We start from the raw sequence: 14,936 nt of genomic DNA, 5'->3' as shown, positions 1-14,936 counted from the left end.
ATTGTACTCAATAATTGGTCTGATGAGGGAAGAGTAGAGGGGCACCATTACATCCTTAGATCTTGATGCGAACCCTTTCATGATCAGATGGGTCACATAGAAGGATTTTCTAACCACTTTGGCAACATGGTTATCAAAGGAAAGCTGGCTATCTACTTGGGTCCCTAGATCCCTTATTTCTTCTTCAAATTTTAGGGGATTACCTCTTATGTTGTAGTTTGCGGGTACTCTGTTTTTTCCAAAGGGGATTACTATGCAGTTTTTTGCATTTAGCTTGAGACCATGGCTTTGACACCATGCATCATTCTCATTTAGGCCCTTCTGGAGGATCTCCATGTTGGCCGGAGACTCTATTATAGCACCCAGTTTGCAGTCGTCTGCAAACTTAGTCAGCCACAGCCCTTCCGTGCTTGCCTGTACTTCTGAGAAGTATATGCCAAACAGGAGGGGCCGCAGGACAGAACCCTGAGGCACACCACTCGTTACTGGTCTGGATTCGGACATAGATCCCGTTACTCTTACTTTATGGGATCTGTCTGAGAGCCAGTTTGCGATCCATCTTGTGACGTATGTTAAAGAGGAAGGACAATTTCTACACCCGGATACTAAACGGACCTAGCAGTTTAAGGTGCAGGCTGATTGTAATACCAAAAATGTGATATATCTGGCAAAATGCACTATGTGTGCAAAATTCTATGTAAGAAAAACAAATAGAAAACTTTGTGAGTGCATAAGAGATCATGTATACTGTACAAGGAAAGAATTATTGCACAGTGCATTAGCTAAACACACGGTGACTGAAGGTGCAACACATTCATTTTTATTTCAAGTAGTACAAGTGGTATATAGTAACATTACGTTGGGAGATATCTATGCATTTACTGATACAGCAGAAATGAAATGGATTTTTAGACTCGGGGCACATTTAGGTTTGGGTCTTAATGACACTGTCTCTATCAAGCCAGCATTAAAAGGACACAAGTTGCTTAAGAAATGATTTTAATATTTTCATATATTTCTCAGTGATACTAATGCCTTGTGCCTATTTTAGTATGTATCTCTTTAAATTTGTATACATCATTAATGATATGTGATTTTTATTGGCTCATTTGAATTTGTATGGACCTATTTAATTTGGTTCTTTTAAGTACAATATTGTCTGAAGAAGCACCGAAGGGTGTGAAAGCGCTTACAACTACATAATAAAACATTGCCGTTTTATCTGTTGGTGTCTCCGTGTCTCTGCACAGTTCTTCTTTTTGGTTCCTGTTTTTTACTTAAAGGGAATGATGTGCACCTGACTGACGAATCAATACTTTGTGTAAAGACTGATGTTAAAATAGGGTAGGCACTCTGGCAGCACTTCAGGCAGTTTTACTTGGCAGAAACAGCTTTTAGGCCTAATTAAGGATGCTGCACCTCTCTGTATAGTGTCACAACCTACTATGTCCTGCAGCAAGAACAATGAAAATTGTGCATGGGTACAGTTTGAATGTTACTTATTTTTTTGTGTGTGGGTGGGGCATATATTACTATACTTCAGATAGACTATATTGCATAAAAAGCACTGAATTCAGATGTCCTTAATGGTTGAAGTTCACTGCTTTGCTGCACTTTGCTATGTCTGAGAGTAAGGTTTACAAGTTGTCTTGTACCTACTGACATCACACAGACAGCTAATGAATCTTTCACATTTACTGTTACCAGAACAATGCAACATCTTTATGTTTTATTTAGTGTGTAGTCAGCCTGTGCGGTGTACTGTTAGACTTAATAATGCTTTTGGCAGAAAACAGGGTTATACGTAGCAGATCAACATGATAAGCCAAAGTTCTACTACCATACAGAGTGGGGATCACTCTGTGGCTTGTAAATACAGAATGTAACATGTAAAGCTAATAGCACTTACGATACGCTGCTACTGACTCCTGTCTGAGGAAGCTACTAAAATATTAAAAGAAGCCAACTTCATGGCTAATGACAGAATGGGTTTTAAACGGATGTAACTGTACTATGGAGCTCTTTCTTGTAAGTAAAGATGTCTGCTTCATAGCTTCTCCTCATGGAAAGTGATATAGACTGACTTTGAACATGCATGGACCTTGGTAAACTGAACCATGAAAAAGTTACATTGTTTAACAACTACTGGAGCTGACTGTTTACAGCTGAAAGTCCTTAACACTCACTTTTGCCATTCACTTGCAGATGCAAGAGGTTATTTCTTAGGGTATGTTGCATTAAGCTGTCTGACAGCTGCTAGCATAATCACAGGTTTCTGACTACCTACAATTATAAACAGGTAAAAAAGCAACCTATTGAATTACGTAAATGTAAGTTATAGCCAGAGGTAGCATTATATGGTCAAAAACACACTAAAGGTATGTGACTCCATGACTTTTTGAGGAAGGATTTTCTGGGCATCCACAATGCTATGAAAAAATAAATTTTTTTTGCATTATCTGTTTTTTTTTTTAACTTGAGATTATACCTACTTGTGTTTCAGTTTGTTTGAAAGACTTGTCCCTGTTAAATCATACTGATTTATTTGAGATACTACTTCTTTATCTGGGATAGAACCTGTAATGCTTTATTTATCCTTTCCCGGACATGCTTGTTATTTTGTATTTTTTCAGAGATGAGGTCTTCAGAAGTACAAACATTTCTGTAGACGAAAACTCAACCAACTGGATGGACAGCTAAATTTGTCTTTGTTTACTGGTGATCATTGTCCTTACATTTTCCTTGGTCCATTAATCTTCTTTGATAATTTTTTTATATTGCTTGTTATATCAGTTGTAACGATAGTACATCACTTTATCACGTTATTGCAATAGCATGCTCTTTTTTCCCAAATCCATTAATTTGTACATTTTTGTATCAAATTTATTGTTTTATCAAGTGTGTTTTCATTCTTTTTATCCAATTTCATTAAGCAACACTTTTTCAGATCTTTGTTCAATATGCAAAAAGTGTTACATGTCACATTTCAGTCTCTATACAATGCCATTATAAGGACTTTCCCAAAAGGACTGGTGTCTGTACTTAATCATGGAATAGACACTAGTTACTAGTCTTTCTTCACTATGCAGACTGCTGATTAGTTCTTCATACTTATTGCCGTCAACCTAGTTGTTTAACCAAGCTTAGGCTTTCTGGCTTACTCTAATTATCGTTAATTTGTATGCTATCAAAATCTTCAAGTTAAACAATTTAATGTTTCCTAGTTGAGTAATGTTTATGTGGAAGATTAATTCAAATAGCACTTCACAATGGTCATTCCGGATTATTTTCACAAGTTGAATTTTGCTGCTGCTAATGAGTTAGATAGTGAGATGAGTTTTCAGATACTGGGATATGACAAATTCAATAAAATATGCATTAAACATATTTAATAGATTGCATGTTATTTTGCATGTTATATTAGCATGTTTTCCCAATGGGTACCTTAGGCTTAGCATATAATGAAACAGTTGTCCAGTACTAAATAACTGATACACATTTCTCATCCAGGAAAAAAGAGGTAATTGTTTCCCCTCTACTCGTCACTCATTAGACCCATTATAGAATACAGTGCCCCTTTTGGTATGTATCCCACAAGACATCTACAACAACTGAAAAGGCCACAGAAATACCTCACAAAGAGGATTACCAGCCTCAAACAGATGTCTTACACACATACCTCTCAACCCTTAGAGCAAAAAATCTGTGCAAAGCCTAAATGATGAGGGGACAAATAGGGACACATTTTAACTATTGCTCTTACAAGCTTAGAACGATAGAATAATAGGTTTTGCATTAGCATGAATTTTCTGAAGGATGTGGAGTCTTAAACTCAAATATTTGTCATTATTTAATGACTTCAATCCTCAGCTATTTACCAGAAAGATGCAGATTTTAGGAGGAACACACCAAAAATATGAGGCAAAAATCTGGACATTCTGCGAAAATCTGGACAGTTGAAAGGAGACCATCTCAAAAAACTCCAGCTTTACTCCATCGTATATCGCCTACTCAGAGGCGATCTCTGCCTAACATGCAAAGCTATGTCAAACCCAGAGCTGTTGGACATGCTCCACATAAAGAAATCCCAATCCCTCCGAGCTACACGCTCTAGGGACCTATACCTTGTCACAACAATAAACAGAATATGCTGGAGGGATAGATTCTTGTCCCAGAGACTTCCCATACTCTGGAACAAACTACCTATCTATATCAAACAAGGCTCTTCATTAGCACTCATGAAAAATCTTGATGATTGGAAGGGAGATAGGAAATTCACCCTGGGGATCACTTCTGTGTCTCTGCTCGACAGGGGCACAGGATAATAATTTTATTGGGTGGCAAAAACTAGGGTACATTTTTGGCTAGGCTTATATAGCCCTAGGGCCAATAGTCTAGTACCTACTTATGAACCTATGAACCTATTATTCATGTGTATATAGTTTATTTTCTTCATTTATTTATATTTGTTTACTGGCACAGGGCACTGATCTTGAAGGTCAATTTGCAGGCATAAAACCAATGAATGGGATCATATCAGAAATGAACAAACATGTTACAGATACAAGGATATGCTAAAAAATGTTTTAGGTAGTTTATCATAAGCATATCAACTGAGATATAATGCATTACCTTAACATACAGAGAACTGCAGAGAGAGCCAGTCATACCTCTCAACCTCTTAGCACAAGAAATCTGGTCAAAGCCTAAACTAATGGTGGTGGTGGGAGGACTAAAGCCCCAAAATAGGGACAGATTTTAAATGTTACACTTATACACTTAGTTTATAGAATAAAAGAATTTGTATTAGCCTGCATTTTTATGATGGATATGAAGTCTGAAACTCAAATATATACCATTATTTAGTGACTTCAATCATCAGTAATTTAGCAAAAAACCATAAATTTTATGAGGAACAGACCAAAAATATGAGGCAAAAATCTGGACATTCTGCGAAAATCTGGGCAGTTGAGAGGTATGGAACAGGTCAGGCTTTATAAAGCAGATTAGGCATTTGAATGGATGGTCATAGGGAGCAAAGGTGATAACAATAAAGACAGAAGAAAGAGGCATGTAAGTTAAGGTAAGGGACAGGTGGAAAAGAACTGAAGAAATGACAGCACAGATACTAGGCAAGAAAGAGAGAAAGAAAACAAAACCTTTAAGACTGTAAACAATATAACAGATCATTCAAGGGAAAATAACAGAAGTTAACTAATAGCAAGCCTTCCAGGATGTTAGAACAATAAGTGTCGTACGAGTAACTACAACATTAGGTGCACTTTTGGTTCATCGGTGGAACTGCAATCAAAAAGGAAGCAAGTGTAAGGAAGAGGGCTCAAACATTCAGCAGAGATTAAAGACAGGAAGCTATAGCATACATCTGTCATCAGGCTGGCAAGGTAAGGCAAATTATTTGTGTAAGATCTGAGAATCAATTCACAAGAATGAGGGGTGGCAGAAATGAGGGGCAGCAGTGACTCCGTCACAGCAGTAGTATCAGTTTATGGTACAGCTGCCCACATGTGTAGTAGGGCAAAAAAAAACAGCATGGAAGAATACAGAGTCTTTTAGTGAACACCTGTAATGCTCCTACAACAGGACATCCACTTCACTGTTACAAAGTCATCTGGTTAAACATAATTAAAGTATTTGCGGTACAATACTGGTTGGTCTGTAGTACTGTCTGCTTTCTTGTACAGAATAAAAACTAAAGCATCAAGGTAAATGCCCAGTCCTACACAATTTATAGTGCCCATGTTTTTTACTGGACTATGTTCTATGGATGACCAAAGTATAAAGACAGGGCAGCTATTCAGGGCATTCTGATTCTGATTTTGCTAATCTGTGGCTAATTAGCAAGTGATAGAATTAAAATTTAGGTCAGTAATGGCAATGAAAGTAGATCTTAATGAAATTGTTGTCTTGCTTTCCAGGGATTGTGGTATGTCATTGATCAGAACATAGATCATCACTGTTGCTGTAGCTTATAACGTAACTATTATATTACATATTATTATTAATTAGTTATTACTTATAACTTTGTTATTGTAGCTTTAAGCTTGTTACAGGCATATTAATATCTATGTACCTCTGCCATACAGAATGATCAAGTATTCATATGATTTTTATTTCCTTCTTTTTAACTAAGATGGGAATCAAGATGGCTACTTCGCTATCAATGGACTATCAGGAGACCTGAGCACAACTCATAGCTTGGACAGGGAGAAGAGGAGCAACTTCAGTCTTTTATTAGAATGCCATGATCTTGGTAGCCCAATGAAGTACATCTCTACCAGTCTAGACATCATAGTGACAGATGAGAATGACAACAGCCCTGTGTTCACCAGGAGCCAATATCGAGCCTCAGTTAGGGAAGACCTTGTCATTGGATCTGTGGTACTTCAGCTGACTGCTGTGGATGTGGATGAAGGGCCTAATGGTGAGGTGGTGTACTCTCTTATTGATGACACCCTTGGCGCTTTCACCATAGAGATCACAACTGGTACTGTCACCACGGCAAAGGCCCTTGACCGGGAAATTAAATCTCAGTATATGTTCCGGGTGATGGCTAGTGACTGCAGCATGCAGAGTCCTCGGAGTTCTACTGTGACTGTTGTAGTGCACATTGAGGATGTTAATGACAACTCCCCTGTTTTCATTCAGAATCCCGTTAATGCTTATGTATCCAAGGCAACAGCAGTTAATCAGACAATTGCTTTGATGCAAGCTGAGGACTCAGATCAGGGAGATAATGGCACTGTACTTTTTTCCTTCACACAGCCCAGTGCCTTATTTTGGATAAATCCGAGAACAGGAGAAGTCATGCTTCATGCTTCCTTACCCATCAGGCCGTTCACTGTACAAGTCCTCAGAGTCACTGTCACTGATTGTGGAGTCCTCACCAGGTCTACCACAGCACTCTTATTAATTCATCTGCAAACTGAGGAGAAAAGGTTAAGCTGTAGACAGAGTGAATACAATGTGAGCCTTCAGGAGAATAGCAGAACTGGTAAGTAAAATGTATTTATCTTGGATAATCACTGGTTACCAAAGAGTACTTTTATACCAAATAGTTACAAGAAATGCTAGTAGATTTTTTTAGATGAATAGACCTATGCTTTTTATGGCTATAATAACTGACCCAGTTTGAAAATCAACAAATGTTATGTAGTCCTATCTCGCCTACATTCTTACCCGTGGGTTCGGAGACGAATATCGGCTCCGACTCGGCCGACTTTTCTAGCTTGAAGTCTCTTATTGGCTGGGCTAAGCAGGTATCCCATGGTGCACTGCTCCATATCCCCAGATCTCATTCGCCGCTCGTGTTGCTCAGATGTGGTCTCGCGCTTGGCTGTGGCTAAGTACCCTTTTTCTTGTCTTAAGAAAGTTTATTGTTCTGAAACAAAAAGCTATTTTCATAGCTATTGTCTTTAGTGTTGTTTAGCCTTGTGGTAGTGTATTGGTTTTGTGGTATCCCGATAACTGTTCCCTCAAGCTAGGCCTGTTTTCAGTTAGAGGACCTAGTCCTTTCGTCCTGTCTGTGTGTCAAACCGTTTAAATTAGAGGTTTGATTTTTTGTTTCACCCCTTGTAGTCTTTGACGTTTTTGTTAGAGGTCTCTTGACATAGTTGGTTTCAGTGTGTCTCTCCAGAGAGTGTGTACTATTTCAACTTTGATTGTTTCTCGCATTTTTTGTGGTTGAGTGTCTGTAGGTTTTCCTGTCAGACTTTTTTGCATTGCATTTTTCGTGTTTCTTGTGAATATGTCTAAAGATTCCAAAGAGCACAAACCTTCCGGTTTTAAAAAGTGCTCTAAATGTGGGTACAAAATGTCCATGACTGATGGGCATTCTATTTGTGTCTATTGCCTGGGAACCATTCATCTGCAGGAGTCCTGCAGCTTTTGCCATGCTTTCAGTCCCAGAGTGCTCCAAGAGAGAAAGAATAAGCTGATCCTAAAGGGACTCTTGAAACCCTCTTTCGAAGAAGCCGTATATTCTTCTCCCAGTGCTAAGTCTAAATCATCCAAGCCTAAAAAGAGATCTCCGGCTCTGTCAGCTTCATCGGGGCCTCTGGAGAAGGTTGCAAAAGTTGCATTGATCTCCTCGGTTCCACTGTCCTTGGGCCGCAGGAGGTGTCGGTGTTGATGGAACCGGCATCGGCTCCTATTATTTTGGAACCTCTTCGGAGCCGATCGCCCAGTCTCAGACCAGTCTCTCCTGAGAGGAAACCTCGATCTCCCTCTCTGTCCTCCAAATCCTCCAGGGCCCTTTTGGATGTGGATGCTGATAGGGTGGTCCAGAGGCTCCTACAGTCACCGGTTTTGGCAAAATTATTTTTGGCTCCGTCCCAGTCGGCTCTGGAGCCTGTTCCGACTCAGTCTTTGATCATTCCTCCTCCGAGCACATCTCTGTCTTCGGAGTCGGAGTGTCCCATGCTGTGTGATGTTCCTATGTCGGCTCCGATGGCCCCTTTGGCACCGATATCGGCTCTGACCCCCCATCGGTTCCGTCCTCAAGGTTCGGGACTCAGGATTCCTCGGTCGGGCCTGAGGGGGACATCTCAGGGCTTATTTCGGTTCCAAGTCTTCCTCTCAGTGACTCGGCTCGGGGAACTCCAACCCCCGTCATGGCTTCGAGGGCTGGTTGCTCCTCGGATTCGGGGGGGCTGTCTTCAAGGCTATGCGGACCATGCTGGCCAGATCGTCAGCTACATCAGGTGGGTCAGTCACTCTGTCCCCCACCACTCCGGTGAGAGCCTCTGATCACCGCCTATCCATGGACAGTGGAACACCAGGGCCTAGGGATACCCCCACGAGTGGTTCCCATGTTTCTGAGGGCCCCTCAGACTTTGTGTCTGAGGAGCCCCCTAAAAAGAAAACGTGCAAGAGGAAGCACATAGACTCCCAGGATGAGTCTCTCACCTCTGATACTGACCTCGAGGAATCGGAAGGGTCCCCTAAGTCATCCTCTGATGATGTTTCCTTCTCTGACATCCTGGAGATACTGAAACAAAGAGGTGACTGGCCGTCCAAAGCCCCTTCTGAGGAGGAGTCAATATTCCTTAAGGCTTTTGGTGCTCAGCCCTCCGCCTCCTGGGTGTCTCCACCCTTCGACGAGCTCCTTGATCTGATATGTCGTAGAGTGTGGGAAAACCCTGATTCCATGGAGCCTGTGCCCAGGTGTCCCAACAAGTTTCTTTCTGCCCCCCAGGGCAAAGATTTTCTGTCTAAAGGAGTCCCTGTTGATGCCATGGTGGTGGCGGCAGCCACTCAGAAGGAAGTAGCAGAGTCCTCTTCCTCCATCCATTCTCCTAACAAGGAGTCTAGGACCATGGACTGGTATGGGAAACGTACCCTCTCATCAGCAATCTTTACCTTATGGTCGCTGAATTACCTGTCTCTCTTCACTCGGCTCCAGAGAGATCTCCTCAAAGAGTTAGGAGATACTCTTGCGGGTAACGTTCCTGAGGTGGTGGCCCAGATGGTTAACGCCCAGGTCTCTACCCTCAATTCCATTGTCAACTCATCCATGCGGCTCATTTTGTATGCAGCCAAGGGAGCGAGTAGGGCAGCAAGCTCAGGGGTCACCCTTAGAAGGCAAGCCTGGCTGCGCGTGTGTCACTTTGCGGAGGCCTTCAAATCTTCTTTCACTGACGCCCCCTTTGATGGTTCTTCTTTGTTCGGGACCAAAGTGAAAGACACCCTCACCAGATGCGAGCAAGAGGGAAAGACCCTGTCTGCCGTAGGGGTACATTTTTCCCTTCCCTCCAGGCCTTACCCCAAGGCCCAGTGGGGAGGGAAGATGTGGTTCAAAAAATCACAGAGGTTTTTTCCTGCTGCACAAGGTGAGCCCCCCTCCAGAGGCAGAGGAGGGGCAGGTTACTCAGGGAGATGCCACCCTAGAGGCAGAGGGTGCCCCCGCAATTTGGGAGACTGCGATTCCTTTCGTGGCTCTCCCTACTCTCGTTCCTGAGAGAGTGCCCAGCTGTGCTTAACCGGAGCCAGTTGGGGGTCGAATTTCATTACATCCAGAAGCTTGGGAAAGCATCACCCAGGACCGCTGGGTATTACGGATAATTTCCGGAGGTTATCTCATTCCATTTACATCAGACCCCCCTTCATTCAGAAAAATCCCAGACGTTCCACCCAGTCAAAGGGATCAAGCAGCCTTAGAGATTTCAAAGCTGCTAGAAAAAGGAGACATCCAGCATGTCCCCTCAGACCAAATTGGATTAGGGACTTACTCGAGATTCTTTTTGGTGCCGAAAAGAACAGGGGACCTTAGACCCATATTAGATCTCAGCCAACTGAACAACTATGTACAGAAGTCCAAGTTCCATATGGTCACACTACAATCGATTCTCCCATTGTTAGGAGAGGAGGTATGGATGTACTCCATCAACCTCAAGGATGCTTACTACCATGTGAAAATGGACAGGGCATCCAGGAGTCACCTATGCTTCCAGCTGGGAGCCAGTCATTTCCAGTTTTGAGCCCTGCCCTTTGGTCTCACCACAGCCCCCCAGGGTGTTCACCAAGTGTATGGCGGTGGTGACGGCTCACTTGAGACGTCAGGGATTCCAAGTGTTTCCGTATCTGGACAACTGGCTCCTTACCGCTCCCACCAGGCATCAACTAGTTCAAACCAGGGATGCTACCATCACTCTATGTCACCAGTTGGGTATAACAATAAATTGGGAAAAATCTGCCTTATTGCCCTCACAGCATGTCACCTTTATAGGAGCAGAATTAGACACCATTGGAATGCGAGCATTTTTACCACAGGAGAGGATCAGAGTCTTACAACAACAAATACACATGCTGATGCCCCTGAGGAAAGCGAAGGCAAGATGGGTTCTCCAACTCCTAGGGACCATGGCAGCAACTATCATGTTGGTTCTCTAGTGAGATTGCACATGATAATTCTCCAATGGCTCCTCTTTGTTCAATGGTCTCTCCAAAGCTTTCCACTTTCTCATCCCATTTCGCTCACGGACAGATGCAAGCAGGACCTCGGTTTGCACCAACAACTTTGACGGGGGAAGGCCCTTCGTTCCACCCATCCCAGTTGCCACGGTGACCACGGACGCCTCCCAGATGGGGTAGGGGGGCATTATCTTGGCAGGACAGTCCAAGGCATGTGGCAAGAGCACAAGATACATCTGCATATAAACGTCTTAGAGATGAGAGCAGTGCTACTCACGTTGCAGGCACTTCAGAGTGTTCTACCTCTAGGGATGATTGCAATACACTCTGACAACATGTCAGCAGTGTGGTATCTAAACAAGCAATGGGGAACCAGGTCTTACCCTCTGTGCAGAGAGGCCATGCGAGTGTGGCAGTGGGCAGTAACTTCCCAACGGTTTCTGTTGGCAATGCACATTCCGGGGAAGTCCAACGTGATCGCGGACAGGCTAAGCAGAGCTATTCTGATGCCTTACAAGTGGTCCCTGACTCGCCTGGTTGCAGAGCGAATCTTCAACAGATGGGGTCAGCCTTGCTGCGACCTTTTTGCCAGCCCCCTCAATGCGAAATGCAGCAGCTACTTCACATTGATCCCCCCACAGGGGGAGTCACCCAGGGACGCTCTGGTTCACGATTGGCCCTCCAGTCTGCTTTATGCTTTCACTCCATTTCCTTTGCTGTCAAAGGTGATTCAGAAAGCGCAATCCTTGGGAAGCAGAATGATTCTGATTGCTCCACACTGGCCTCACCAAGTCTGGTTCCCCTTTCTTCAGCCATGCATTGTGGACACTCCTTGGATTCTGGACCCTCAACCAGACTTACTGACACACATGTCGGGACAGTTCCACCCCTCCCTGATGACCCTCCAGTTGGCAGCCTGGCTACTCCACTTCCATCGTTAGTTAGACTTCATAAATTCTCACCGGAAGTGGTTCATATATTATCATCCTCTCATAAGCCATCTACTAGAAAGATTTATTGTAGTAAATGGAAGAGGTTTTCTATCTGGGTGCATACCTGAGGCATTGATCCTTACACAGCTCCAATCACTTCAGTCTTGGAGTTTTTGTCTATGCTTTTCCATCAGGGTTCCGCATCAGCTACCATCAAAGTTCAATTGGCAGCTATCTCTAATTTTCATGTCGCTAACGAGCCTAGTCTCATGGCTCATAGATTATGCAAGGCTTTCCTGAAGGGTACTCTGTTGCTCTGTCCCCCGGTTTCCAAACCAATCATGCCCTGAGATCTCAATTTTGTTCTAAAACCCTTACTTTACCACCTTTCGAGCCTGCAGCTGCCTGGAAAACAGCCTTCTTAACAGCAATCACTTCAGCAAGGCGAGTTTCAGAAATTCAAGCTCTCTCCATCAAACCTCCATACTTAATTTTCCATAAGGACAGGGTCTCTCTTAGACCAAACCCTCCGTTCCTTCCTAAAGTGGCTTCCGTGTCTAATCTTAATCAATCCATTGAGTTGCCTGTGTTCTTTCCTCACTTTTCGAACAAGGCAGAATTTAGATTTCATCAGTTGGATGTACACAGACAATTACGCTTCTATTTACACCAGACAAAAGATTTCTGGAAGTCTGATCAACTTTTTGTTTCCTTTTCGGAAAACAGAATGAGGTCCCCGGTCTTCAAGGTCACCCTATCCAGATGGATATCTAGTTGTATCTCTTTCATCTACCAAGCAGGAGGAAAGGATCTACCATTTCCGGTCAAGGCCCACTCTACTCGGGCTGTTTCTACATCTACAGCCTATCAGGCCAGATTGTCAATGGATGATATATGTGCTGCGGCTACTTGGGCTTCTCCTCACACATTTGTTTCTCATTACAAATTGGACGTGGTTTCTAGGGCAGGTCATCCTTTGGATCCACAGTTCTCAGGAGTATTTTCCTTTGAGCCACCCAGGATGTAGGTGCTAGGGACGCTGTCCCACGGGTAAGAATGTAGGCGAGATAGGACTACATAACATCAAGAAGTTATGTACTCACCATAACGTTCGATGTATGTAGTCCATCTTGCCTCACATTCTTACTTACCCTCCCACCTTCCCTCTTCCTGGAGGATTTGGAGTTTAGGGTGTTCATCTGCAGAGTTCCCTTACTTGGCTTATTCTTTTTCCTGGATGTTGTGTATGCATGGGGTACGAATGAGTTTCGCAGCAAACTAGATCTGGGGATATGGAGCAGTGCACCATGGGATACCTGCTTAGCCCAGCCAGTAAGAGACTTTGAGCTAGAAAAGTCGGCCGAGTTGGAGCCGATATTCGGCTCCGAACCCACAGGTAAGAATGTGAGGCGAGATGGACTACATACATTGAACGTTATGGTGAGTACATAACTTCTTGTTTCCTCACTTTGCTGTAAAAACACACACACATGTTTAAACTGGATCCCTCTATCTTAACTGGAGTACAGTCGTAAAACAGTTAAGATGGGGGGGATATATATATATATATATATATATATATATATATATATATATATATATATATATATATATATATATATATATATATTGTTATATTTAGGAGGATCAAAGTAGTGCCCAGGCTATACTCTGAAAGCATTAATTCTTATTATGATGATGCATAAAATAATTTTTAAGACAATTCTGTAAATCAGCATGGGTGGAAAATTGCTCATCATTTGCTTATTACTTCAGATTAGATGCTGTGTATAAACAGTGATAGATAAAGAAAATGCTGTTATAGAATGCTTCTTATACTATTTGGTACATGTTGTCTGCATGAAAGAAGTGTTCCATATGACCGTGCCCACAAAGAACATGAAATGTATTGCAAAAATGTTTTGCTTTCAAACTTAACCAAAATTGCTTTTAAACACATTTTAAATAAGTACAGATGAGCACATATATAGTATACTTATGAATTTTTCAATATATGTTTATATGTGCTCATTTATATGTGTGTGTGTGTGTGTGTGTGTGTGTCTGTATATATATATATATATATATATATATATATATATATATATATATATATATACATACATATATACACACACACACACACACACACACACATATATATATATATATATATATATATATATATATATATATATATAGATATATATATAGGTCTACTTCATATAATCAAACACCCAAATGTTCGACTTTCATATGGCCGAGACCATATGATTGAATATTTGAATGTTTGAAAATGTGAAAAAAAAAATCTAAACAGTGCTAGCAGGGGGCAAGCCCCCCTGCACCCCCCCCTATTTAATATGCCAACTCCGAGATCGCACTACATTGTGGTAAAAGGAAATCTTCCTGTTCTGTGCTCTATGGAAATCACCATTCAGACCGTTCGAACTTTTAAAAGTTTGATCATATGGTCACAGCCATATGAAAGTCGAGCTTTGAAAAGTTAAACCTTCTGAAGAGGACCTATATATATATATATATATATATATATATATATAATCTATATCTAGCAGCAATAAACACAAAAAGAACAGAGGGTACTGGGGACCACAGGACCCAATACCCCAACGCGATCTCCCTGGAGAGCTAGTAAAACCACAGCGAACACCAGACACCAGCACCCGAAGAAGTCAAAGATAAAAGACCAGCCACCACCGGACCACCACAAAGACAAGCCAACACCAGGGCACTGCCAAGTATTCATGCAGGCCCCAGTAACACAGGAGCCCCCCCGAGGACCAAGAACAAGAGGAGCCCACCGGAGAAATAAAGAATACCAGGCATGCCAAAACAACAGTGTTGGACCCATACACAACTGAAACCAAAAAGAAATTTTTTTAGGGAGAGGCCCAGCAACTCATTGTCCCAACCAAACCACAGGAAAGGGCAGAGCGAGAGAATGGCCACCCACCAGGAGATTAACCTAATCACTGAACTGGCCCAGTATCACCCATCAGTGTTCAACCTTTCTGACACTGAACTTGAACAGGGTACTATAACTCTGCTCAAGAG

The 14,936-nt window shown here is 42.3% G+C and overlaps 1 protein-coding gene across 1 annotated transcript in view; it reads left to right on the top strand.

The window, feature by feature from the left end:
* DCHS2 (dachsous cadherin-related 2) overlaps positions 1 to 14,936 on the top strand; it is a 1,158,653-nt gene that overhangs the window by 824,606 nt on the left and 319,111 nt on the right. The window contains exon 13 of the mRNA XM_044062423.1: positions 6,152 to 7,012. Coding sequence (XP_043918358.1) covers positions 6,152 to 7,012 — 861 coding nt within the window. The remainder of the gene's footprint in view (positions 1 to 6,151; positions 7,013 to 14,936) is intronic.

Source organism: Protopterus annectens, chromosome 2.part1 (genome assembly GCF_019279795.1).
Source record: "Protopterus annectens isolate FY-2018-M chromosome 2.part1, PAN1.0, whole genome shotgun sequence".
In the NCBI taxonomy this organism is placed as follows: domain Eukaryota; kingdom Metazoa; phylum Chordata; order Ceratodontiformes; family Protopteridae; genus Protopterus; species Protopterus annectens.
Note: the sequence above shows the minus strand (reverse complement) of the source record. Positions and strands in the feature narration are given on the sequence as shown.